A 26,054-nucleotide genomic window follows, 5' to 3' on the forward strand; every position below is an offset into this window, starting at 1 on the left:
CCAAGGGGAGACCACTTGCTTTTCGCATTGACCCCTAGAGTGTGGAAAAGCTGAGAAACCTGTCTCTTCATACCCCTCCCTCCGCCAGCCTCACTGCCTCCATGTGGAGAAGCATGTGTGGGTGGCAGTCCCTCCTCCGTGTGCTCCACAGTCCTCTCTTCCTGGAGAGCCTGTCTTGCTGGGAGCTTCACCTGCAGAGGTGCTGTGGGCCCATGAGGGTAGAGAAGAGACAGAGAACATGTAACTCCGGTAGACAGCAAGTGATAGGAGCTGTCAGGTCAGGGACAGAGGGCGTCCTCCCCCTGACCTTGCTTCTGGGCTGCATCTCTGCAGTGTGTCCTGAGTTGGCACCGGTCTCCACAGTTCCTGTCTGGGCTGTTCTTTAACAGCTTGTGCTGCCAGTTTTCTTGATATTTAATTTCAAAAATTAGCATATATTTATTGTATAATATAATGGGTCTCCTCATGACATTTCCATATATGCACATAATGTGCTAGTTCTGATACTGTTTTCTTTATGTTTGCCTCATATTTTAGAAGTTAAGAATTTGCTACACAGCCAGGCCTGCCGGTATATGCTGTTAACCCCAGCACTTGGGAGGCAGAAGCAGGTGGATCTCTGAGTTTGAAGCCAGCCTCGTCTATAGATAGTTCTGGGACAGCCAGAGCTACACAGTGAGACCCTATCTCAAAAAACAACAACAAAGAATGCAGGACTCCAGATTTTTATAGAACAAAATATAAGTTAAGCAGGCAATTCTCTTTGCGACGAGAATGGATGCTATAGCTGAACGGGTGTTTTCCATCATTTATCCTGGGAGGAGGATGAGAGACCAAGGCTCAGAATCTGCAGTGATGTGAGGACTGGCATTATGTGTCTCATGCTGAGGTGATCCCAACCCACAGGCTGTAGACAACAGTGAGGAGACCCTACAGTACCCATTTGGATTCAGCTTCCCACTTAGTAGACGCAGCCTTGGCCACTGCCCATGTCTGTGTGCCTTGCCCTCCAGCTCTGGGTGCTCATCCCAGCTACAGCACCTCTGGGTAGGGCCCTCTGATGCTCCTCACACACACAGGAAACTGCATCAGCTGAAGTGAAGGTAGAAACCTGAAGGGCCAATAGCTTCCAGGTCAGACTTGAGCAGCAGCCAGCACGTGACCCAAGGCTTCCTGAGAAAGCATCCCCCAGGGTCAGCACGTGTGTCTGAAATGCTGCTGCGGAGTCACCTGGGATGTCACAAGAGCTTTAGGGCTACAGATTTGACAGCTCAGATGAGACAGGCAGATTCCTTGACAAATGCAGCCACCAAAACCAAGACAAAGGAAGCAGGAAACCTGGATAGTTTTGTGTCTGTTAAAGAAATTGAATTAGAAGTAAAAGAAGAAAAACCATTTCAGAAAGAATCCTTACCCCAGCTGGCTTCACTGGTGAACTCTGTCAGACATTTCAGGAGGAAATAACAGCAGTCCAACACTAAGGCTTTAAAAAACACTCGAGGAGGAAGAGTCCCAAAGTTCCTCATGCAGCCCGCACAGCAGTGACCCCAGACCTAATGAAGACATGCAGAAATAAAGATCAGAGCCCGGCACCCTCACAAAGACACAGGGACCCTTAAAAGACTGGTCTTGAGTAAAAAGGCACAGGTTCATCTTGGGTGTGCAAGGTTGATTAACCTCTAAAAATCAGTTCATGTCATTTGGTAACAAAATAGAGGTAAATTAACATGCAATTGCAGCTTGCCTGTAACCTAAGCACCTAGGAGGCCGAAGCCTAGGCTATGTACAAATATCCAGTCTTCTAAAAAAAAAAAAATCAGGATGTGGTGGCAGGGGGATCTCTGAGTTGAGGCCAGCCTGATCTACAGAGTGAGTACCAGGACAGCCTGGGCTACACAGAGAAACCCTGTCTCAAAAACAAACAAAAAAGTATAAAAGCGTGTATGAGGTCAGAGATGGCAGGGTGCCTGTTCTCGTGACCACTCCTTCAGAGTGCATTAGGCGTCACATTTGGAAAAAAGAAATTAAGTTATAATCCACAGATATGTGGATTTAGAAAACCTAGTGAAAGCTGAGCATGGTGTGCGCCTGTAATCCTAGCACTCAGGAGGTGGAGGTTGTAAATCAAGAGTTCAAGATTACCTTCAACTATGTGTGGAGTTCAAGGCCAACGTAGGCTACGTGAGACCCTGTCTCGTTACTCCCCTGCCCCTTCCACCTGGGAGGAAGGAAGGAAGGAGGGAAGTGAAGGAAGAAAAGGAATCTAAAAAGCAACTGTTGAAACGAACGTGAGCTTTTAGGATGCAAGGTTAAAGATTTGTTTTTACCTGCGTATGTGTGTGCCCCATGTACATGCAATGCTGGAGGAGGCCAGAAGAGGGCATCAGATCCCAGAACTAGAGTTACAGACGGTTGTTCCCCATCATGCAGCTGCTGAGAATTGAAACCCTGTCCCCTGAAAAAGTAGCCAGTGCTCTTAACCACTGATCTATCTCTCCAGCCCAATATTTCATAAACTGTTAACAAGCCATTACAAAATGAAAATTTGAGAGTGTTATCTATTGCATCAAAGCCCCTCAAAAGCCTCATAGTAAATCTGTTTCAGAATGTCTAAGATGTGTGCTTTAAAAGCTGTGCAGTGGGGCAAAGGGAATTTCAAAGATTATAAATGGAGAGACAGACCATGTTCATAGATCAGAAAGATTCGACATTGCATCTGGCTTGGCCAGTTTTATCTACAGATTCAAGGCAATTAGTATCAAACTCCCTGACCGATTCTAAATTGCATATAAAAATACAGAGGATCTTTTAAAAAAGAACAGAGTTAGAGGACTATGCTGATTTTAGAGCTCGCCTTAAAGCTGAAGTCTGCTAGTGATCTACAGTGGAAAAAATATATCAGTGGGAGAGCAGAGTCCAGGAACAGACGTCATCCTCTCTCTTCGTGGGCACCCATCCAGAGCACTGACGAGATGAGGGGAAAGCAAAGCCATCACTTACAGACAGCGCTGGAGTCATCGCATGCACCCACTAAAGGAAAATGTTGAGAAGTCATACTTCATTGTCCTACATGACCCCTGGAAAAGTGAGCTAGGAACCCACAGTCTGGGAGAACATTTGGGGCACACAGTTTTGACATACAACATATAGAGCACACATTACAACCATAGAAATGTGAGCAAAAGATGTGTTGGCTTCGCAAAGGAAGATACAAGACTCACCGATGAGTGTGTGGGAAACTAAGAGACCCCACCTTCCAGAAAGGATAAGAACAACATGGCAATGTCAGCTGCTGGGATTCCTGTTTCAGGGGATATGTGTAGCTGCCCTTGGACAGACATTCTACCCCTAGGAATGTGTCCCCTGGGCCCAGGGCTGCAGGTATCCTGTAGTTTTGCCCAGAATGGGCAAATGCTAGAGACCTCCATGTGTCAATCTTTTAGTAAAAACACACAAAGAAAGGTAGCCACATGGTTACTATTCAGATCTATAGTGTGCAGCCAGGCAGATGGGAGCTCCTGGAGTAAGTGTCCTTCAGGAGACTTCCCTGGCTAGACAGGACCATTGAGCTAGACTGTGTTTGCCTTGTGGTAGGTAAGGCGTGAAACTGACCAGAAAGGAATCAGAGAGAAATCTTTGTGGGGATGGAAATGCCTGTGTCCTGTCAGACTGCCAGATTCCTGATAGTGACCTGTGTCAGAAGTCAGACACACGTGATGTGTGCATCTGCTTCATGTAAACCATAGCACAGCCTTCTGTCTTCAGAGCAGGTAACAAGCCTGCTCATACACAGCATGCTGTGAGATGCGGCCATGGCAGCACATGCCTTGCAGTGAGGAGGGAGTCTGTGTTTAGTTAGGATTTTTGTTGCTGTGAAGAGACTCCGTGACCATGGCAACTCTTATAAGGAAAACATTTAATTTAGGGGGGCTCACTTACAGTTTCAGAGATTCAGTCCATTATCATCATGGTGGGGAGCATGGTGGCATGCAGGCAGACGTGGTGCTGGAGGAATAGTTGAGAGTCCTACATCTTGCAGGCAGCAGGAAGTGGACTAACACATTGGGCGGTATCCTGAGCATAGGAAACCTCAAAGCCCGCCCCCACAGTGACACACTTCCTCCAGTAAGATCATACCCATTCCAACAAAGCCACACCTCCTAATAGTGCCACTCCCTATGAGATTATGGGGGCCGATTACATTCAAACTACCATAGTCTCTCCAGAGAGCAGGAGAGGGCGCTGTAGTGGCCATCAGGTGGAGGACTTCAGCAGGACACAAAGGGCAGCTGTACCTGTATGAAGTAGCCAGCTAGAGAGTGGCCATGGTTCTTGCCCACGATCAGCATCTAAGAAGCCACATGGAACTTGGGGCCATAAGGAGAGCTCTCAGAGCCAAGACAACTCAGCAAAGAGCGGAGGTGGCCAGAGAAGACCTGGCAGTGAGTGGGAGGGGAAGCAGGCAAGTGACTGAGAACAGAATGGGAACTAGATTCTGGAAGGAAAAAGCCAGCCGATAGCGTTGGCCATAGAGCAGCTCCTGTTGGAGAAGCAAGAGATGGCCTCAGAGCTGCCTGCAGTGTGTCCAGGATGTTCTACAACATGGCCCAGCCTGATCCAAGAGCTTGCTCACCAGCTGCCACAGAAAGCCAACAGATCCCAAGAGTGGACAGCACTCATAGAGACATCCAGAAGCACCTGGCCAGCCCTGGGTGATGCCATCCCCTCCTAGACCGTGTGTTGTGGGGCCTGTGGCTGGGGGAAAGTGAAGTGCCTGCAGATCATGCTTATGGGCTGAGGTGGGGCTCGACGTGCAGCATACAGAGAAACTCTTGAGATATTTTCTTTTGGGTGGTTTTTCATGTAGAAGGAAGTATGTTTTTGCTCATGTCTGCAGAGCAGGGCCACTTGGCCTGTGGCCCCAGGTTGTTAGGAGGTGAGGACTCCCAAGACTGCTGCAAAGCCTAGACCCTACTAGGCAGAAGGCTGGCTGTGCTTATGTCGACAGGCCCAGTGACTGTTCTGAACGGGATGAACCAGGATAATTTTAAAAGCAGTTTCCATGTTAGCGTGCACCCGCCCCCAGGATGCTTCAGGAGCTGATGATGCTCAGGCCACGGAAGTGTGGGCTTGTGGGCGGCTCTGAACAGTTAGCGAGCAGGGTGGAGACGTCGGTAGCAGTGAAGAGCCGGTGCTAGGGAACCAAGACAAAAACAGGCTTTGAAGTTGCCGGGCTCTTTTCTCAGAGTTGGAGTGCCGTTGGTAAAATCGTATTAAATATAATGAAATAAATGCTGGAATGCAGAGTGTGCCTGTGAAGACAGAATGAAACGGATGTCCCTGCCATTTCCCTCGTCCTGGGCATCCTAACTCCGAAATGAGAGCAATCATTCTAATTGGCTTTATTGCATTAGCGTGGGCAGAGCTGGAGAAAGGGGGCTTTCTTCCTGCCTGCCCATCAGCCCCCAGGACACTCAGAAGGGCTGACCTCTGACTCTGCTCAGAGACATCGCGGGAATCTTTGGACCCCATGTCTCCTGTGTCATGACCTTTGATCCCCAATTGCAGGCCTTTCATATAGCTGTCCCAGGCTGGCCCCTGACAGCCTCTTTGGGTCCCCATTCAACTGCTATTTGTCTCTCACAGCCCATGACCCTCAGAGGCTTAAAAAAGCATAATAACCCAGCACAGGCAGGGGCTTTTCAGAACCCTCTCATCCGTTCCTAGCAGTCCATCAAAGGTTATCATGCATAGGTACGTGTTGAGGTCCTTTTCAAAGGGCATGGTGCAAAAACCTTAGAGCTCTATTCATTTCTATTCTCAAGTGCTTTTTTTTTTTTTTTTTTTGCATCAGGCTATGTCCTCCATGCTCACGTGTACAGACCATGTGGATGCAGGTGGCACAATGCTACTGAATCACATGATGCTTGACAACAAGGAGATGGTGAATTGGACCTGTCCTGAGAGTCATCGGGAAATCTAGTCGATCTGTGGGGGTTCATAGCTAAGAGAGGCCCAGAACTTCCAGAAAAGGAAAATGATTTCATAGAGAGGCAGATTGTTCTAAGTATTTACGAAGGAGCTGCATTTTTGAAAGTAGTAACAAGCTGTAGTAGAAATAGTTACTGTTTTCACACACATCTCCCAGTTAACCTCTTAGACCAGGACTCCGTTTGAAGTGTGTGGTAGTGGTGTTTTGGTGAAACCATACTGTAAGTCCTTAGGTGTCCAGGGCTTGGTGTACTCTAGCCCTGGCCTGAGCTAGCCATTTCAGATAGCTCTAGTCGTATGGACAAAACTGCTTCTGTCATTTTGAACTATGTCTTTCTGAAGGTTCTCAAAATGTAAAACTGTAGGCTCTACCTAGCTCAGGGCTGCCCTGAGCTTTGCTAAACTGAGGCTTATAGCACCTGTCTCTTATAGCACACACACACACACACACACACACACACACGGGATTGTGTGCTGGGCCCATCTATCATTCTCTCTCTCTCTCTCTCTCTCACACACACACACACACACACACACACACACACACACACACACGCATGCAACCTGGTAGCATGTGGCTGTTTGCTTGGAGGCTGCATTTTCTCAATTCTTACATGAACAGATGGGCCTGCCCTGACACTTGTGGGAGTTCCTTTCCAGCCTGGAAGTGCCAGGTGATCATCATGCCCCAGGTCCCTCTGATCCCAAATCATCCCAGTGCCCAGTGCACACCGAGCAGGTGATTGTGTTTGCAAGTGAAAAGCTTTATCCCCACGGTGCAGAGCCCAGGGCACCTTCATTAGAGTGCCCCATTGACCGAACTCTTAGTGCCACAAAGGGTTTCACACACTGGGCTTGCCCCTCGGGGTCTGCCATCCCTTCCTAGCAGTGCTTTGTGTGAGGGAGGGAGGGTTGGGGGGGTGGGCAGAGCCGAGCCAGGAGAGGCCTGCAGGTCTACAACTGTGTCTATGAGTGCTACTGTACAAGGAAGGGGACCGTGGGCTGTGCCCTGCATGTCTGGAGACAGGTGGGTCCAGAGAAGCTGTAGAGGGCTGCACTTACATTGCATGGGCCCGGGGGTGTGGGAGGTGCAGCTTGAGATTGGATGGGTGCAGTCACTCCAATGCTGACATGCAATGTGTGCCCCCAACACAGCTTGCAGAGCTCATGGGCATTCCCATCAGGAATTCAGCTCTGGCAAGCAGGGAGTGGCCCCACCAGATGCCCAGTGCCCCATGCCTAGTTGCCTTTGAGATGCCACCATAGCTCTAGACCCCATCAAGCTCTTGAGGGAATACAGAGGGACTTCAGGCCACAGGCCTCTTCCACCAAGCCAGAAGAATAGGCATCCAAAGCAGATTCATGCTGTGGCTCTTCCGGCATGGTGGTTTCCATTGCCAAGCAGGAGTTTTTATGAAGCAGAATTGCGATCTGGATCCTCTGGACAGGAACACACTCATCCCCACTCCCTGTGAGGCCAAGGTATCTTCCATCCGCCTGGAACATTCCAGCATCTTGGTGTTCTCCTTCCCAGGCTGAAAGCAAGGGGGTCATAGGAGACTGAAGGTCACTCGGCTCCCTCTAGGTCTGGCATGCTAAGGCCCGTCTGTGCCATTTTTTTCCTAAATTAATTTTGGGCTGAAAAAGGCTCAAAGAAGGCTTTGTTCCTCTGACACTCTGAAAGAAAGACCCGTGGGAAGTCTGACATCTGCAGCAGGAGCGAGTGGATGGGAGGAGCTCGAACGCCCTCCGCTCCTGAAGAACGCCTCAGGTTTCTAAGTGTCTCATCTCAGCTTCGAGTTTGAGTGACATTCTAATTATTTTGTTTTTTTCTTCTTTTCCTGGTGTGAGTCTCCAAAGAGTCCCCCTCTCTCAGGTTCTGAGGGATGCAGAGCATTGTGCGGCTCATGGACGTCGAGGTTAGCCCTGATGGTGGCGCTCGCTTCCCCACGCAGTAGGCGTGGGCTTTGGAAGCTGCCAGTGGTCCCACTTGATGGACACACAGAATTGAGCCTTGCAGAGCTGGGAGTGGTCAGGCATCAGACAGACAGACCTACCGGGCAGCACTGTGTTCCTATGACCATGGCCGTACAGGACAGGGACTTCCGCTGGACGCCACCCCCAGAGCTTACAGCCTGAGTGTTTTTGTTTCCCAAGAGGTAACTTGGTTGTCAGAGTAACTCATGCAGCGAGTCTTTAAATAGAGTGCTCCCAGGAGGCAGTGCACAGTTCAGCTCCCTGCAGTGCGCACAGCTCCCCTGTGGTGTCGGGATTGCGGGAGCCCTCTGGGGCCTGTGACACCCTGGAGACGTTGCTTCTGAACAGAGTGCTCCCTCTAAAACCAGACTTCACGAGTAGGCACCCGTTAGGTAGTGTCACATGTGAGCACTCACATGTTCCCATAGGTGCTGAGCTAAGCTCACCCTGTCTCCTGGGTGTCAGTGGCTACATTTGAACACTGTTCTTAAGGGGGCTCAGGCCAGCATCTCTATGTGGCCACAGCCCCTTTTGGCCTTCATATCAGATCTGCTGATTAGCCTGCCTCCTGGGCTCCCTCTGTGAGTGTGTCTAGGATTAGATATGTCTCTCTTCCCACACAACCCCACCTACCCAGGTTACCTTGCTTGGGTAGCTCCAGTAGCCATTGCTGACCCCACAAGCAGCCAGAGGACTGGACAGGCAACTCATGTGCCACCAGTCCCTGTTGAGATCCCCAGCTGTCCCACATCCTCCCCATGTGAGAAGGTTGTTTGTGTTGATCTCAGCATGTCTGGGAAGGTGCTGTTTATTTCAGTGTGCTAGCTTTTGTTAGAAAGATTGTTAGGAGGCCCAGACTAACCCATTCAGCTAGTGGGCAGCAGCCCCAGCCTTGCTGAGAGGTCTGGTGACCCAACCTTGTGGCCTCCCCATGGATCATGGGCTTTCTGAGCAGCCATAATAAATGCCACCTGCTATCTCTAGTGAGCCTCACACTCTCCACCAATGTCCTGGTCTAGGTTCTGTGGGACTTCCTGGCTCCCCATGTTGACCTCCCATTTTCCTCTCTGCTCTAGACACATGAGTCCTTAGCAAGCCTCCCACCTACGATCCCGGCGTCCCCAGGCCACTCTCCCATTCCTTCGGTGGCAGTCCCGGGCCTCTCCAGGGATACCACTGTCTTAGTTTCAGTTTCTGGGATAAAACACCATGACCAAAAGCAGCCTGGGGAGGAGGGGGTTTATTTCGTCTTACACTTGGAGATAACAGTCTATCATCCCTAAGGGAAGTCAGAGTAGGAACTCCAGCCAGGCGGGAACCTGTTGGTAGGAATAAATGCAGAGGCTACAGAGGAGTGCTGCTCACTGGCTTGCTCTTCATGGCTTGCTCAGCCTGCTTTCTTAGAGCACCCAGGACCAACAACCCAGGGATGGCACTGACCACAGTGATCTGGGCCTTCCCACATCAATCATCAGCCAAGAAAGTGTACCATGGGCTGACCCATGGGCCAGCCTGGTGAAGGAATTTTCTCAATTGAGGTTGCCTTTTTCAAAATGATACTAGCTTGTGTCAAGATGACATAAAACTAGCCAGCACACCCTCTCCCGAGGCTGTCTCTGTCACCCCATCATCCACTTGCAAGCACAAATCCTGATCCCTGGTGAGATGATGTGAACAGGGGCCTCATATCTCCTGATCTCTCTGTGAAGGGCACCATTGTAAATGCTATAAGTGCCCTGATAAAAGAGTCCCCAGACAAGTCCTTCACCATCTCTCCACCCTGTGAGCTATCATGGGAGGCTAGTTGTTTATGATTCTGAAGTGGACCCTTGATAGGCCTCTTCACTTTGGATTTCCAATCCCCAGATTGAGAAATAAATTTCTGGTTTTTTGTACGTCACTTATCTGCCACTTTGTCATAGCATCTTAAGACCCCTTTTGGCCTTTCTTCTCTGCATCTCTGATGGACCTCCCTCTTCTCCCTCCTGCACTAGGATGTGGCTTCTTCTTTGCCCACCCAGACCTCATTGGCACTCAGTTCAGGTCTGCAAGCTTATGGTAGATTGATGGTGGGTGGACCGGTGAGTAGATGAATTTTGGACTGGTGGCTGATAGGTGGGTGATTAGGTGAATGGTGTGTGGATAGATGATGGGTGGGTAGTGGATGAGTGGGTAGATGGGTGGATAGGTGGATAATGAGCAGGGATGGTGTGTGGGTAGATGGATGATGGGTTAAATGGATGGTGGATAAACAGTTGATGGGTGGATGATGGTGGATGGATGGTGTGTAAATGTGTGATGGGTAGATGGATGGATAGTGGTGGATGGACCAAAGGAACTTTCCAGGGACAGTTGGAGTACAGGAACTATCATCTCAGAAGACTGTTATTTTCTCTGAGGCTGTCTCCTCACCTTCTCTCTCAGCAAGTGTGGAAATGACAGACATTGGAGTTGAGTCTCTGTGTCAAGCTAAGGTTTTAGTTCTTTCGGGGATAGTTGCTCCTGGTTTACAAGCGAGTCACTTGACCCTGGCTTTCCTGAGAGACGGTGGGCAGGCCCAGGTAATACGTGTAGGCAGGATGTGGGGGTGGCTGAGGCAGAGCTGTGGGGACCACTGCTGGCTGCTCCTCCCACTCCCAGCCGCTCTGCCTAAGGTCTCACCTGAGTCACAGGAGCTCCTCTGGAGACTTCCCCCTCCAGTGCTCAGTATCCTCAGACTGGGCACGTTCCGCTCATGGGGAGACCCTGCCAGCCTGAGCCTGGGCTTCCCATCAACACTGCTCATCAGCAGGAGCAGCCACGTGATGGGGAAGCACACTTCCATCCCCCACTGAAACTTTTGAACCTTCTGAGGTGCTGACTAGCCTTCCCTCGATGGTATCCTGGGTATCTGCAGTGTGAGGTCTCTACCTTTGGATGCAGCTCCTTCATTAAAGACAACTGAGGATGCCGCACGCCTTTAATCCCAGCACTCGGGAGGCAGAGCCAGGCAGATCTCTGTGAGTTCGAGGCCAGCCTGCTATATAGAGCGAGTTCCAGGACAGGCTCTAAAGCTACACAGAGAAACCCTGTCTCGAAAAACAAACAAAAAAAGACATAACTGCATTATTGTGATAGTGTTGTATTGTTTGTGTGTGGTATGTGTATAGGTATATGTTGGGGTGCATTGTGGGGGGATAGGGGGTACTCAAACATGCTAACTGATATGGGTATCTTCTATCACACTACACCTTATTTTTCTGAGACACCGTCTCTTACTGAACCTGTAGCCCACCAATTAGCTTGGCTAGCCAGTGAGCCTCCAGGATCCTCTTGTCTTTGCCTCTCAGAGTTGGCCTTACAGATGGGTACCACTGCATCCAGAGTTTTTAGTGGATGTTGAGGATCCAGTTTCAGATCCTAATGCTTGTACTATAAGCACTTTACTCACCATCTCCTCAGCCCGTTTTCTTTTTTTTTTGTGTGTGTGTGTGTGTGTGTGTGCGCGCGTGTACATGTAGGTGCATATGTGCATGAGGTTGCACACACATGCCTACATGTGGAGGCCGTAGGACAACCTTGAGTGTCACCCTCAGGATGCAATCCACCTCTTTTGAGACAGGATCCCTCATTGGCTTGGAGCTCACCAAGTAGGCTAGACTGGCAGGCCAGCGTCTGTCTGTCCCACCTCCCCAGCACTGGGAATGCAAATGTGCACCACCATTGCCAGCTTTTTTTTTTTTTTTTGGTTTTTCGAGACAGGGTTTCTCTGTGTAGCTTTGCGCCTTTTCCTGGAACTCACTTGGTAGCCCAGGCTGGCCTCGAACTCACAAAGATCCGCCTGGCTCTGCCTCCCGAGTGCTGGGATTAAAGGCGTGCGCCACCACCGCCCGACTATTGCCAGCTTTTTATGTGGGTCATGAGCATTGAACTCAGGCCCTTGTGCTTGTCCGGCAAGCGCTTTACTAAGTGAGCTACCCCCTAACTCCCCAAAGAACGATTTTAAAGAAAGTGCAGCATGGTCCATGGGTGCGGTTTAGTGGCTACTTAAAATGGGCGAGGTCCTGGGTTCCATCCCCAACATACCATCCCAGAATAACGCAGGCCCGGACTGTGTAGAGGATGACAGTCCTGCTGTGAGCATGTTGGCTTTTGGTCCTCAGGAGGAGCCTGCGTGTGCTTATCATAAAGCTGTTTGGATTTTACCTCCTGGAGTACTTCCCACAGAAAGAGGCCCCTCCCTTATTCTTTGAAGCACAGCAACCTAGCCTTGGAGGATGGGTCACTTCTCATCCCCAGAAGTGAATCCTGTTTGGGGTTCCTGTATCTCAACCACTAGCCCATGACTGATGCTGTCCTCTGTCTTGCCTCTGCAGGGCCTAATCAAGATCCGCGGGGACAAGTGCTGGCTGGACCTGACCTGTATGGACTTCCACTATGAGGTAAGCATGGACCAGGCTGTGGCCAAAGCTGTGCGCTATTCTCAAAAGTTCCTCCATCCCTCCTTCCTCTGGGCCGGGGGCGGGTCACCAGGTGGTTTATAGAGAGTCTCCTCCTGCTGGGTTGGTTCCTCTGGTTATCTGGTTCCCTTTTTCTGCCCAGGCCTCCCTCTAGGCCAGGCTAGGCCCCATCCCAGGAGCTGCAGCTCTGGCTGTCTCTCCTGCAGGTTCAGGGTGAGACTATTCTATGTAGCCTCTGCTGTGCTTGGGCTCTCAAAGACAATTATCCCAGGCACCGGGGCAATGCGGACCCTTGGCCCAGGTCTCTGTCCCTCAAAACAGCCTGCCCTTACAGATGCTCATGCACTTGTGTTGGAGATGAGGTCAGGAACAGTTTTATCCCGAAAATTAATCCAAGGGCATGTGACACCGTGGTGGTGTCCATCTGCCCATCACACTAAGCCGGGAGAACTGGAAATCCTGCATGTGTCTCACACTCCTTTCTTCTCCCTGCCCCAGCCCACACTGCCCACTGCTGGAGACTAGCAGTTAGTTACTGCCTTCTCTCCATTGAGAGCTGTGGGTGCCAGTCTCTACCTTTGTCATATTTTAGTACTGAGTCTAGACACTTACGTCCTCTAACCACTGAAGACACTAACCCGTGCAGCTGCTCCTCTGGTGTGCTCATTGCTGTCAATCAGCTGGAGGGATGCCCTGGCTGCTTGTGGTTAACCAGGATGTCTAGACTTTACTTTTTAAGGTCTTGAGAGTCCCCATGCTATCATTCCCATCTATCCCTGAAATCCTGTCTCTGCTTGACTAAGGACCCCACAATCTTCTCTTTCCTGTGGTGGGGTTTCCACCCTCTGTAAGTGCCAGAGAGGAAAGCATGTTCAGCCTTGCAGTGACAGGAGAGCAGCCATTAGAATGAGTGGCTGGCTGTGTGCAGTGAGCTATTTGCACATACAGGCCGTGGCACAGAGGGTAGGCCTGTCAGTGAAGCCTGGGCTTCCCCTATCTGTCAGGTAGCAGCATCTTAATAAGATGGTCCCACACCCGCACAGCATGGTGGGTGTCAGTGCTGTGGACACAGGTCACCTGCAGGTTAGCACTGGCAGGTCCAGGAACTATCTGGATGCAGAGTTCATGGGGAGCTGATGCATCAGTGTCTCCTTGACACAAAGCCACGTGAGACCTGTTCTGCAGAACCACCACATGCTGGAGCCTGTACATCCTGTATCATGCATCTCATTATAAACCCGGGCCCACTCAAGAGCTGAAGCATCTCAGTTCCCTGTCCCCTTCCCCAGGGCCTGGCCAAGCACATATGAGGCAGGGACCACATCACATCCGTAGACGTCCCATGGCCACTGCTGCACTCTGACTGGTGAAGGTCAGGTGTGAAGGCTCCTGAGCCTAATGGCTGCTTTGGAGTATGATGGGCCAGGTGGGGAAAGGGATCCCTTCACCTTATGGGTCAGGCTGACAGACTGTTGTTCTGTCCATGCATGGCCAGTGGACAGGGCATGCCACTAGGTAGCCTAGAGATGCTAGAAATTCCCCCAACCCCAATTCTTCCTGGTTAAGGATTAGCCCAGGCATGGCACAGTGTACTTGAGGAGAAGCAGAGGGTGCCTGTCAGGACCCCAGCATCAGAGGGGGCTGCTGGCACGGAGGCCAGAGCTGGGGGTGGCTGGCCTTGGAACAGAGCCAGACCCAACTGACCTGAGCTGTGACGAGAGGGTATAATAGGGAGAAGGCCCTCCCGACAGAGTAGAGCGGTCTCTCCCCGGTGGCTGCCACACAGTGCCTTGTCTCAGAGCTGTGTTTCCTCAGGCTCCATAGTTGGCATCCGGCTGAGCAGAGGCCAGCTTTATGGTTAGAACTCACACAGTCTGTGATGACTGTCCATGTGGGCATCTACACCTGTGTTTTTGCCATTACAGTTCACAGGCAACAGTGCAGATTGGGGAAGGAAGGCCTAGCTGGATTCAGGCAAAAACATCAAGGACGGGTCCTCCAGCTCATCCCTGCAGAGACATGGACAGCAGAGGGAATGCAGCTATGCATGTGAGCTAGGCCAGTGCCAGTGCCAGGCCAGGCCTTGTGGAGCCAGTGCTTATGGATGGGTTAAACTGTGGCCCTTGAGCTCTGGGAGACCATAGTCTCGACCTGACTGCGTCCAGAGACGCAGCCCCACATCAGACAGCTATCATTACTAGCAGCAAGTCCCAGGTGGTCTATACCCTCCGTTCAGTTTGCCTAGAAGCTGGGGTTCCCATAGCCGTGTTCAGTCAAATGGCATGTAGATCAGCTCATAGAAAGAACTCGGGGGACGTTTTGTTGAGGTTCTGTTTATTATGAAGTAAACATTTGGGAAAGGCCAACGGGAAGATACGTGGACTCTCTGGTTCCCTCCTGAAGCTTCAAGCATCCTGGCTTGAGCATGCTGACCTGATTCACTGTGTGGGCATGGCTAAAGAACTTGCTGTTGGGACTGATAGTCATAGCCAGCTCCAGCACTGACCCTGGGGTCTGGTGAGCAGAAAACTCATGGCAGGAATCTCTGTGACCAACCTCATGCAGGAGTGGCATCATCAGCATGGATTTCTGGTGGATTTCTGGAAGATAGATACCACCAATGCCACCCATTCTAGAGGTTTTGGGAGCTGTGGGCCCCGAACCCAGACAAAGGCCAAGTGCAGATGTTCCTTGACTATATAACAGGGCCATGTCCTATTGGAAGCCTGGGATTACAACCAGCCTTCCACGTAGCACAGCTGGGTAGCACAGCTGGGTAGCACAGCTGGGTGTCACAGCTGACCATGTGCTGTAGTTCACCTTCACAACATTAGTGAGGAGCCTGTCTGTCATTCATGACCAGCCCAGGAAACTGCCAGGGGATGGTTTCTACTGAGCATCTGTCACACACACCATTGTAAGGTTAAAAGGACCCTAAGCTGGTGATCTTAATGTTCTTTCCATATCATGAAAGCTCCAAGCCCAGCCCATGACATTCTCCACATGCTCTTCTGCTTGATATCAGACACCCCGTCCCTGGCAGGCGGGAGGACATGCCATGTGACTTCACAGGCCCTGTGCTCTATAGCCTGGAAGAGACTGGTGGGTCGTTGGGCCCTGCTGCTTACTGCAGCGCTGTCCTCAAATATGGCTCTCACGAGGTGCCTGCTGTGACCACCGATCACTGTTGTACAGGCCCTGGAGCTCTGCTCCATGTTGGTGTGTGCACAACACGGGTGCCATGATATAGCCACACAAACAGCCTCCCCGAGCATGTCCTCTGCTGGAGCACCATTGGAAACCCTGCCAAGAAGCTCGGGGCCCTGCCCACAGCATGACAGTCACAGTCCACCGTGTGCAGCATCCAGAGGATGCTGTGAGATGCCATGGCCTGAAGCACTTGCTGATGGAGGCATAAACACGGGTCACTCAGAGCAGCTGTGTGCCACACTCAGGGAGTGCCGTCACATTTGGGTATTCGCCTCTGACCAGCGTGAATGCACCCAAAACTTTCAACAGCAGAATGCCTCCATTTCTCACATTCAGACCTGGAGTTGGGCATGTCCCTTGTAGAAAAAGCTTCACCCTACAGCTTCCCAGCTAAGTCTTAGCAAGGATGGATACCTTTTGGTTCACTCAGCTGTTGGAAGATGTTCTGGCCTGCGCACGGTTACCCATAGAGGACTGTACTTCCTCTGTTCCTCTCCCTCTCCCCCTTTTCCTCTCTTCCTCTTTCTCATTCCTCCTCTTCCCCTTTATCTGTCTCTCGCTCTCCTCTGTCTGCCTGTCTCGGCCCACCCCTCCTCGTTTTCTCGCTCGCTCTCCCCTCCTTCCCCTGCCTTGCTCAGGGCAACATGAATGAGGTAATAGAAGTCTGCACTGTTGCTCTGCTGAGCTGACCTTTAATCCAGGGAAATAAATCACTTTCAGCTCCCATTATTGGTGAAGCCCCGCAGCCTCGGCATGCACAAAGGAAGCCTTTGTGCGGCATTACTTGTTTGTAAGTTAGAGTGTCAAGCCCATGGTAGGAGCAGCTGATGTCACCTCCACCATGGTCAGCACAACGCGGGTGCCATGATTATGCCTGGGAACTGGCAGGCCGGGCAGGGTCCGTGGGTGTGTCAGTGCACGTCCCTGCGTGTCTACATATGTGTTCTGTAACATGCATGTATTGGTACACATGTATATTAGGGCAGTGTACCTGATGCAGGTGGTGGACAGCCTGCGGCATGAGCCCGAGGACCTGGGCTCTGCGGCTTTCTTCCCTGCTCCTCCATTTCTCTGACTAGGAATGGAGTCTGTGCCCACAGGCGGCTTTGTTTAGCATTGCTATAGTTTCTCCTTTCTCTCTCTTGAGAGTAGGAGGTTTCATTTCCTGTGTAGGTTTCCTATCTCTAAAGATGGGAACGATGGCCCCAGGTTGCTGCAAGGATAGCACTAATCCCTAGGGTGCCAAGTACTTATGTGGGCATGTGTCTCGGATGCTTCCCCGGCACCGGGAGCTGGGGCAGCCCAGCCTGAAGATGCCATCTGCCAGTCCCTCAGCAGGAGCTGGGAGGAGTGCACCCTGGGAAGGAAGGATCCGAGGGTGCTACCTCTCACACAGAATACCTCCACGGCCCTGGCTTCCAGGAAGCCTGCTGGTCAGCTGTAACTGAGGAACGGGGAGGGCTCCAGTCAGATAAGGCTGGGCCCCCCATGATAGGAACAAGTGCTCGGCTGGGCTGAGGCTGTCTCTTCCCCTCTGTTGATCTGTTTCCTATTGACCTGAACAGTGGTTTAAGGGGTGGGTGTGTCTCCACACTGGCCCCTCCCTCCATGCAGGGCTCACTGTCATCTTGTCCCTCTTGGTCTTTCAGCGAAAGATAGGTGCTCTCAAAGACTTTGGGAAGCCATAGACTGGCCTGTCCCTGGCAAAGCCCTGTGGGCGCATGAAAGCCCAAGTCATCCCTTCCATTCTTTTAAACAAACTGCTGCTTCCAAGAGTTCAGGAAGCAACGTCGTGAGATGCCTGCACCATGGAGCATTTCAAAAGCCCGAGTTATAGAAGTTACAGTCCAGCGGGTAAAGGTGCTTACACCAAGTCTGACGACTTGGGTTCAGTCCTCAGAATGACATAGAAAGAACAGACTTCCTCAGCTTGTCCTCGGATCGACATGTGCACTGTGGCGTCTTCATGTGCACACACATTAAATAAATAAACGTAAAGCATTTTGAATGATGGTGTCAGCCCTTAAGGACCACTGCCTCGCCTGGCGGCGGTGGTGCACGCCTTTAATCCCGGCACTCAGAGGCAGAGCTAGAACTCTGTGAGTTCAAGGCCAGCCTGGTCTACAGAGTGAGATCCAGGACAGGCACCAAAACAACACGGAGAAAAAACAAACAAACCACTGCCTCAGGCATTGGGAGGGGAAAGGCTGTCATCTGAAGACAGGTCACACACATTTAGGAGGATAAGTTTAATTCTGTTGCTGGAGATTTGCGGAGATTTCATGCTATCTCTCCCTCTCATTCTTTTACCTCAGGACATGATAGCAGCCCTCTAAGAGCTCAGGCTTGGTGAGACTGTATGCCCCAGTCCCCAAGACCCACAGGAACACCCACCGGGTTCCCATCCAAAGAGCTCAGCCTCCTGGCCACAGGCCTAGGCCCCTATGAGCTTGTGGATTCTGGTTGTCTGTAGAGTGTCCAGAGTGTCCACTGGAGAAAGGTTCCTGCTCCACTGGGAGGTCAGGGCTCTGGACCCTTAGTGCTTCTACCTAACATGCCTTCTTGGTACCTATTCAGCATCTGTTTTCTCCTGCTGGTCAGCACGACACTATTTCTCTTGCCAAACTGCAAGTGGTGGTCCATGACTGGGTGGATACCCGAACAAGAGAAGCCACTTACCTCATGGGCCAGGCTGTGTGCCACGAACTCACAGGGAGCCATCCCCTGTAATACAGAACACCCCTTTGACTTGATCCATGCCCCCTTGGTACATCCTCGGTGCAAGAGCCCATGCCTGCAGCTCTCGTAGGAGCAAGTCCCTGTGGTTGCTCCTGGAGCTACCACATGTGAGGGGAACTGAGGATGCATGGCACGAGTCCCTGTCAGACCATCTCGGCATAGCCTCAGGCCCCGAGCATGGCAGAGACATCTGCCACTCAGCCTCCCCAGCTGCCCCTCCCACTCCTTCTCCCTTGCCCAAGGCCCAGGAAGGCTCTGTACTTGGGGCCGCTGACTGCAAGCCAGCACCCACTGGCCTGGCTGCCTCCCAGGCTTCTGTGACCAGCATCTCTCATCCATCCCTCAGAGCTCATACAGACACACACGTGCCGGGCCTGTGGCTAGAGTTGCTCCCACTAACTCAGCACCACAGAGTCCAGCACCACCTTTCCTCCTGCCTCCAGAACTCACCTCGTGTGGGGCTCCAGCCGTCAGATCCTGCTTCTCATTGCAACTGGGAGACACACACTACCAGCTGTCTTGGACTGTAATTGGACGAGGGTCACTGAATGCCCTGCAATTTAGGGGCCCACTGATCTGGGGATCATTTGTACTAAGGTTGAACATTCCCCGCAAAAGCTGTAAATGTTAACTTTATGGAAGTTAACGGTTGCATTCAGTGGCCTGGTTGCTGTGGCTTGTGTGCTTGTCCACTGGCAGGTTCCTTGACTTGGAAGAAATTGTTTTATATGTGTCCTGGGCCTGTACGTGTCAGGGCCCCAGGCACAGCCTGGCTGGGCTCCAACCTCAGAGTGGTTTCTTCGGGCTGCAGAGTCGGGCCTGTGCCCCGTGTCACTGGGAAGGACAAGCCACCAAAGACAAGCGGGTAGGTGGTCTTGGGGCCACTGCTGTCATGGCAGGGGTGAGGACAGAAACGCCCAGACTTCTCCTCTGACTTCGTGACACTATCCCAGGTGGCTGCGAGCAATACGTGAGAACTTTCCAGATCTCTTTCTCCTATTGGTTTCTCATTTAATTCTTTTACTGTCAGGGAGAATGCTTTACACGCCTTGAGTCTTTTAAAACTTGTCTGTTTTTTAAAAATTCCTTTAGTGACCCAGTACTTGGTTCATCTTATTGGGCATTAGAGAGTCTGGGTGAGACAGTGGTCGTCAAGATGGCCTTGGTTGGTCGGTTGGTGGTGCTTCCCAGCTCCTCTGTACACTTCCTAATTCTCTGTCTGCTGGTATCAAATATGTGTGCACATGTACACACACACACACACACACACACACACACACACACACACACACACACACAGACTGAAATCTCCCGTTAAAACTGGATGTCCATAAGCATGTGCAGTCCCCTCCCCTTTGCTTGGTGTGTTTGGAGCTGTGTTGCTCAGGGCATAAGTGTTGGTGGGCAGCATGTCGCCGGGTCTGATTTGTTTACCCAGTCTGACGGATTCTGCTTTGACCCTTAGACCACTGTTCAGGCTGAACTCTTGGGGACAGACATGTCCATCTGTCACCTCACTGTTGGTTTTCTCTTTCTACCATCTATTCTTTACCCCCTTTTTTCATATTTGTCTGACTTCTTGTGGGTTCATTGAATATCTGAATATTTTTGTGGCTCTTATCTCCTTTTTTACCAGCTGTAACTCTAACTCTGTGTTCATTTGGTTACTTATTCATTGTCTGGCTTGTTAGCTCTAACTTCGTGTCACTCTTTGTTATTTTATTTCTGTGGTCATTTTAGAATTTATACTATGTACCTGTGTGTGTGTGTGTGTGTGTGTGTGTGTGTGTGTGTGTGTGTGTGTGTGTGTGCGTGTGCGCGTGTGTGCGTGTGTGCAGGCATATGTACACACGTACATGTGTGTACACACACACACATACACACACACTCACATCCATGCATGTCTAAGACGTCATGGATGAGTGTCCACCTCGGTTCACCTTCAAGTGATTTAAAACTTGTGAACAAACTTGACGGAGTTCCACCACCAGCGCCCCACTGCCCGCTGCCACTGTCAAACATGGCGTGGCTTATAGAAGATGGACTCTCTCTGCACGCTGCTGCGTGATGCTGTCTTTATTTCCCCCGGAGTTCAGAACTCTAGGCCGACAGCCTAGGGCCCTAGGGGTGTTCTGTGTCTCCTCGCTTTTGTCATTCCCCAGGAGGAATCCGTGTCTGCTTCTCTGTAACACATCTTCATTCTGTTGGCCTCGAGATTTTTCTCTTTATCACGAATCTCGAACAGTTTGATTAGGGGGTGTCATTTTCTTCCTGCTTCTTATGCCTCAGGTCTGCGGAGGGTTTTGTGTATTTGTGGGTTTTCAGGTTTCATCACATTTGAAAAATGTTTCCCATACCCTCGTCTGGGGATCGGATTACCCGTGTGTGATGCCGCCTAAAGTTGTCCCTCGGGCCGCTGGTGTTTTCTCTCTCTCCAGTTTTCTTTGTGCGGCTCCCTCTCAGCTTCCACCGCTCTCTTCATACACACACCCTTTTCCTCTTCAGACTCTTCTGCTGATCAGCCTGTCACGTGCCTTTTTAATGGTGTAAATGTAAATTCTTTCCCGGTTAGCTTTTGTGTGATTTCTGTATCGCTTTGCAGTTTCCATGGGAATTATACAGAACATCCTGAGGTGGTTTATACCAGGCTCGCCTCACGCAGTAGCACGCTCGTGAGCACTCCGCTCCCTGTCCTGCCCTCGGTTGTTGGTGCCTCGGAATTATGTCTTTATGTGCTTGAAGCCGGTTTTCACTAACAGTTTGTAAATGTGTTAGTCTCTAGCTACGCGAAAACAAAACATGGGATCACGAGCCACGGTTCCCGTAACGCTGCTTTTAGACTAATAATGGCTTTTAAAATACACGTCTGTTCCTCGTACAGGAAACAAAGTGGGGCCGTAAATCTGCTGCAGCCACAGAAACTTTTGAATTTGAAGGGATCTTTTTTTCCCTCTGAGGGCCCTGTGATGTGATGTTCCAGGTTCTTGGAGGCTCTGTTTTACACTGTGTAAGGCAGGACTACCCACACATCAGGTGAAGGCCAGCCCAGTGTGCCACAGTCTCCACTACCCCTCAGAACATCAGGGCCACACCTTGTGGCTGTCCACACAGCAGCATGACCTACACACAGCAGAGTGAACTTCCTTATATGGAGGTGGCCTTCCTTACAGCAGGGAGACCCTTGTCACATGGAAACAATATTCCTCAGAGTGGGGTAACCTTCCTCACAGCAGAATGACCTTCTTCACAATGTGTGGCCTTCCTCATATGGAGGTCATATGGAGGTAGCTTGTCTCACAGTGGGGTATCCTTCATCCAGCTTCATGGCTTCATCCGGCCATGAGAATCCCTTGCCTGTGTTCTTTTGGTGAAGACAAGTCCAGTGGCCAGCTGGGGCTTGAGGAAAGAGGACACAGACTCTCTTCTCAGATGGTCAGTTGGGTGCACATCTGCTGGTAGATATCCTCTGTGGTAATCTGTACCACAGAGAAAGCCACATGGCCTCCTGTGGCTCACAGTGCTTTGGTCATCCCAGTGGTCATCCTTACGTGAGTGCCTTTACTGCTCGCATTTCCTTCTCCTTCACCCCCAGTCACCCTGGGGTGTGGGAAGCAGCCGGCAGCCAGTGCTCAGCACGGTAAGGACGCCCATGGCACAGCTTCCAGACCTTCCACCCCTGCCCAGAGGTGCCCACCATGTTGGGTCTCGGTCTCCAAGAGCCAATCACCGTGATCCGTAGGCTGCTGGTCTGCTCTGCTTCTAGAACATGGTGGCCTTGTTTGTGCTGAGGCCCTCCCCAGCAGTGTGAGTCATTTCATGGAAGAGCTTGGCACCGTCGCCGCCACATTCCCCAGTGGTAAGCAGTATTCAGGTGTAAGAGAGGCCGCATACCCATAACAACCTAGCCTGTGAGGTTTGGGCCTGCCGAAGGCACACACGCACCACCTTCCTGAGAGCTCCAGGTGGGGCCAGTACACAGACGGCCAGGGGCTGGCCAGTAGTGAGGGCTGTGGCAGGCAAAGTCTCAGTGATCAAGTCAACATGTGGCACTTGAGAGGTGTAAGAAATTTGTCCTCCAGATGGCAATAAGGTCTTTCCTTCGCAGTCGCCCCCAAGCCTGTGACCTTCTGTCCCCAGGGGAGGAGGCAGACTGTTCTGTTCTCTGGACATTCTCAGCAGGGACCAGAGCAAGAACACCACAGACCTGTGTCTCCCTAAGATGTGCCCCCTCGGATCCCCAGCTAGGCACCGTCACCCCCTGGGCCTCCCGGTGTTTTTCTCACTTAAGATGGCCTCTTTGTAGAGCACATGTGTAAACCGGCCTAAGGTCTGGACTACGCCGTGCCCATGGAAACCCTTCATCACTGCTGTCTAATGAGCCATCGTGCTGGGCCTCCGGCGGGCTGCGGTGTCAGCGGCTCTCTGTGCTCTCTCTGCTTTATGGGGTGCAATGTTGCCACACCCACCACAGTCACACTTACCCACTCCCAGCTTTCGTGCACACAGAAATGAGCCTTGTCCCCGGCATGGTGAGCAGAGAGGCTGCAGCCCTCCCCTGTGGTGCGGCATTCAGGAAAGAGTGGCCCACCTTATCAGGAAGGCAGCAGCGTTCATTGCTCGCTCGCTAATCTGCCTTCTGCGTCAATACTCTCATTTTATTCTGGTGTAGGAAACCACAAGGACTGCGGTAGGGGGTTTCTTCCTGTAGAAGAAGGGGGCTTCTTCCTGTAGAACCCAATTCCTAGTTCCCTAGCAACTGCCTCACGGAGTTTGTGTCAACCCCTGGCTGAGCTGAGGTCACTGCCCGAGTCTCGGTGTTTCACTCTTTGTAGTACATCGTCGTGCAAGCCGATGGACACTGTGCGAATCTGAAACACAAGTGACTTTGTGGGCACTGTGACTTACCGACCTGAGGTGGGCTCTTCGCCAGTCCTGGACTCGTGTGCCAGTGTGCATGCGGCCATGTCCACCCTCCCCCAGTCTCCTGATTTCCTACCCTTGCTGGAACATCTGGGAGTTTCAAGGGCCAGAGGCTGTGACAGTCCAGTGCTAGGCGAAGTCCGCACTGCTCCATCCTTAGATTCTGCAAACGGTGCCTCCAAGTCCAAGGGATGTGGAGGTTGACACCCATTCCCAGAATCTGCCCATCAGGGAACAGTGACAGGAGCTACAGCAGCCCAGGGTGGGGGCAGCAAGCCAAGTGAGTCTTGTCTTCTGGTCCTGTTGGAGTGATGAATCTGGGAGAGAGTAAAGGGTCTCCAGCTGAAGAGAAGGGTGGATCTGGCAGACAGAGATCTTGCAGTGACCTCTGTCTCCTGGCACAGGGCTACGGGGCCACTTTGCTTAGACCAGTTGCTTATTCTGTTGGCAAACCATTAAAAGAGGGGAGGTGATGCCCTCCCGCCCCACAGAGCTGGGTTGAGGGTGGCCTGAAGCATCCTTAAATGAAAAGCTTGGCTTCTGTCCTGTCCTACTAAGCTGTTTATTTTTCTTGTGATCACATGGATGGTTCAAGTAGCAGGGGCCCTGCGTGGGGTGGAGCAGGGCCCATGTAGGAGCCGGGGGCTTGGGGAGAGGTGTCCTTCTGGCAGGGGCTCCACACCTATGAAGATGGGGTGGTGAGTTGACAAGTAGGTTCCTTAAGTGCCCCCATGGCCAAGGTAAACTCCCAAGGGGACTGTGCCTAGGAAGAGGCGAAGTACCAAGCTCTGTCCTCTGAGTATCACTTCAGCCCCTTCTCCACCTCCCTTTACTTCCTGCTCCTGTTTGTTCAGGGCCACTGCTACTGTGACCCTTATCCCGACTCCAGTTCCCTATGTGCAAGCCCATTTCCTGTGTAACAAGCCACCGTGGATCTGCAGGAGCCCCTGAGAGGGCAAAAGGACCCCGGGGCCCATGGAGCCTGGCAGGGGGTGGGAGACTTGAGGTGGACTGTGAGTACCGGTGGCAGGCTATTGGCAACTCAGTGAGCCATGAGCCCCAGGCAGCTGCCACCCACAGTTCCTCTGGTGCCTGGGGGCAGCAGGCTGGTTCTTGAATCTTCGATACTTCATCTGTTCACAAGTGTTTAAAGATGTCTCTTTCAACTGGAGTTTACACTTTTGCCTATAGATAGTGAGGGTTTAAAACAGTACAACAAAAAAAAACCTTGCTTTTGCTTCAAAAATAGCCTGCCCACAGAAGTCCTCCAGCCCCCGGGGGCGGGGCCAGTTGCACATGCACAGGGCTGGAGAACAGATGGTTTCTTCATAGCCAGGGCAGTACCACCCTGCCCAGCCAATGTTGGTAATTCAGAAGCCCCTTTCTGTCCCCACAGACTCAGCCAGTGCCCAACCCGATGGCCTACTACCTGCACAGGTCACCCTGGTGGTTCCATCACTTTGAGACACTCAGCAACCACTTCCTAGAACTCCTCGTACCTTTCTTCCTGTTCCTCGGGCGCCGGATGTGCATTCTTCACGGGGTGCTGCAGATCCTTTTCCAGGTAGGCTGTGCCAAGGTGCCACCACTTGGGGTCCCCATGTGTCTACAGAAGACAAGAGTCTGCTTTCTTTCTGTGTTCACACCAGGGCCGTGGGGAGAGGTCTCACCAGCTCCATCTCATCCCCTGCAGGGGCCCCACCCCATCTGATCCAGGCTGGATTCCCGGGTCCCCTTCCCAGCTTCCATGAGCCTGTCTGTGGTGGTGTCTGGTTACCCTCAGAAAGCTGCCTGCGGGCGGGCAGCAACACAGACCTTGCTCAGGCACACCTTAGCCCCACATAGACACTCCCTCTGTTCTTGAATCCAACCCTAAAATGTTAAGTGTCTTTCTATATGTCGACATCAGTCTACCAGGAATTGGGGCAAGTTGTTTAAGACAGGGTCTTGCCATGTAGCCCTGACTGGCCTAGAACTTGTGGTCCTTCTGCCTCTACTTCCTGAGAGCTGATGTTATGGACATGGGCCTCTATGCTTCACCTTCTTTTTGCTTTTTGAATCAGGGTCTCAGTAAGTTGTCCAGGCTGCCCTTGAACTTGCTCCTCCTTCCTCAGCCTCCCCAGCCACTGGGGTGATAGGCCTGCACCACCAGGCCGGGCTCACCTTGTGGTTTTGCTTTTCCATTTTCAGTCATGAATGGATGTTGACCGCAGCTGACATTTTCCCCCATCAGTCAGGAGAGGTCGCAGGGTTTTTCCCTTCAATATGTTAATGAAGTGAATTACATTACTGCTGCTCCGGTTGAGCTAGTTTCATATTCTAGAATAAACTCAGCTTGGTCATGCTGGAGATATTTTAATATATTGCTGGGGCTCATTTGCCAATGTTTTGTTTTGGATTTTGCATGGTTGTCAGTGAGAGAGACCTGTCTGTAGTTTTCCAGCATAGTGTGGGCCTAGTGTGGATTCCCTGTCTGGATTCATTGCCCCACACTCAAAAGACTATCCCCTCTCTCTCTGAAGGTCCATGGAGACCCAGGCAGCCTGTTCTCAAGAGCCTGGGCAATGATGGGTGTGCGTCTGAGCAAAGCTTTGAGAGTTCTGCCATGGCCCAGCCTGCGGCTGTGGGACATCCTTCTCAAGGCAGCTTTGGCGGTCAGCATTTTCCTGGGAATAAACATGTCAGTTTCACCCGTTTTCAAACTTATTAACGCAACGGGGAGAGGGGACATCACTCTCAGTGCAAAGTTTGGATCCGTGAGCCTGTCTCTCTCCGTGT

At 51.5% G+C, this 26,054-nt stretch overlaps 1 protein-coding gene across 6 annotated transcripts in view; it reads left to right on the forward strand.

Annotated features, from left to right (window-relative positions):
* The window catches only part of Lmf1 (lipase maturation factor 1), a 93,374-nt gene that overhangs the window by 53,064 nt on the left and 14,256 nt on the right, over positions 1-26,054 (forward strand). For 5 of the 6 annotated variants that reach the window (XM_052758751.1, XM_052758754.1, XM_052758753.1 and 2 more), the window contains 2 exons: positions 12,324-12,389; positions 24,673-24,840. In XM_052758751.1, the coding sequence (XP_052614711.1) occupies positions 12,324-12,389; positions 24,673-24,840 (234 nt within the window). The remainder of the gene's footprint in view (positions 1-12,323; positions 12,390-24,672; positions 24,841-26,054) is intronic. The other variant, XM_052758755.1, reaches the window with a different exon arrangement.

The sequence above is a fragment of the Peromyscus californicus genome, unplaced genomic scaffold, assembly GCF_007827085.1.
Source record: "Peromyscus californicus insignis strain IS unplaced genomic scaffold, ASM782708v3 Scaffold_3__1_contigs__length_106647218, whole genome shotgun sequence".
NCBI classification, from domain to species: domain Eukaryota; kingdom Metazoa; phylum Chordata; class Mammalia; order Rodentia; family Cricetidae; genus Peromyscus; species Peromyscus californicus.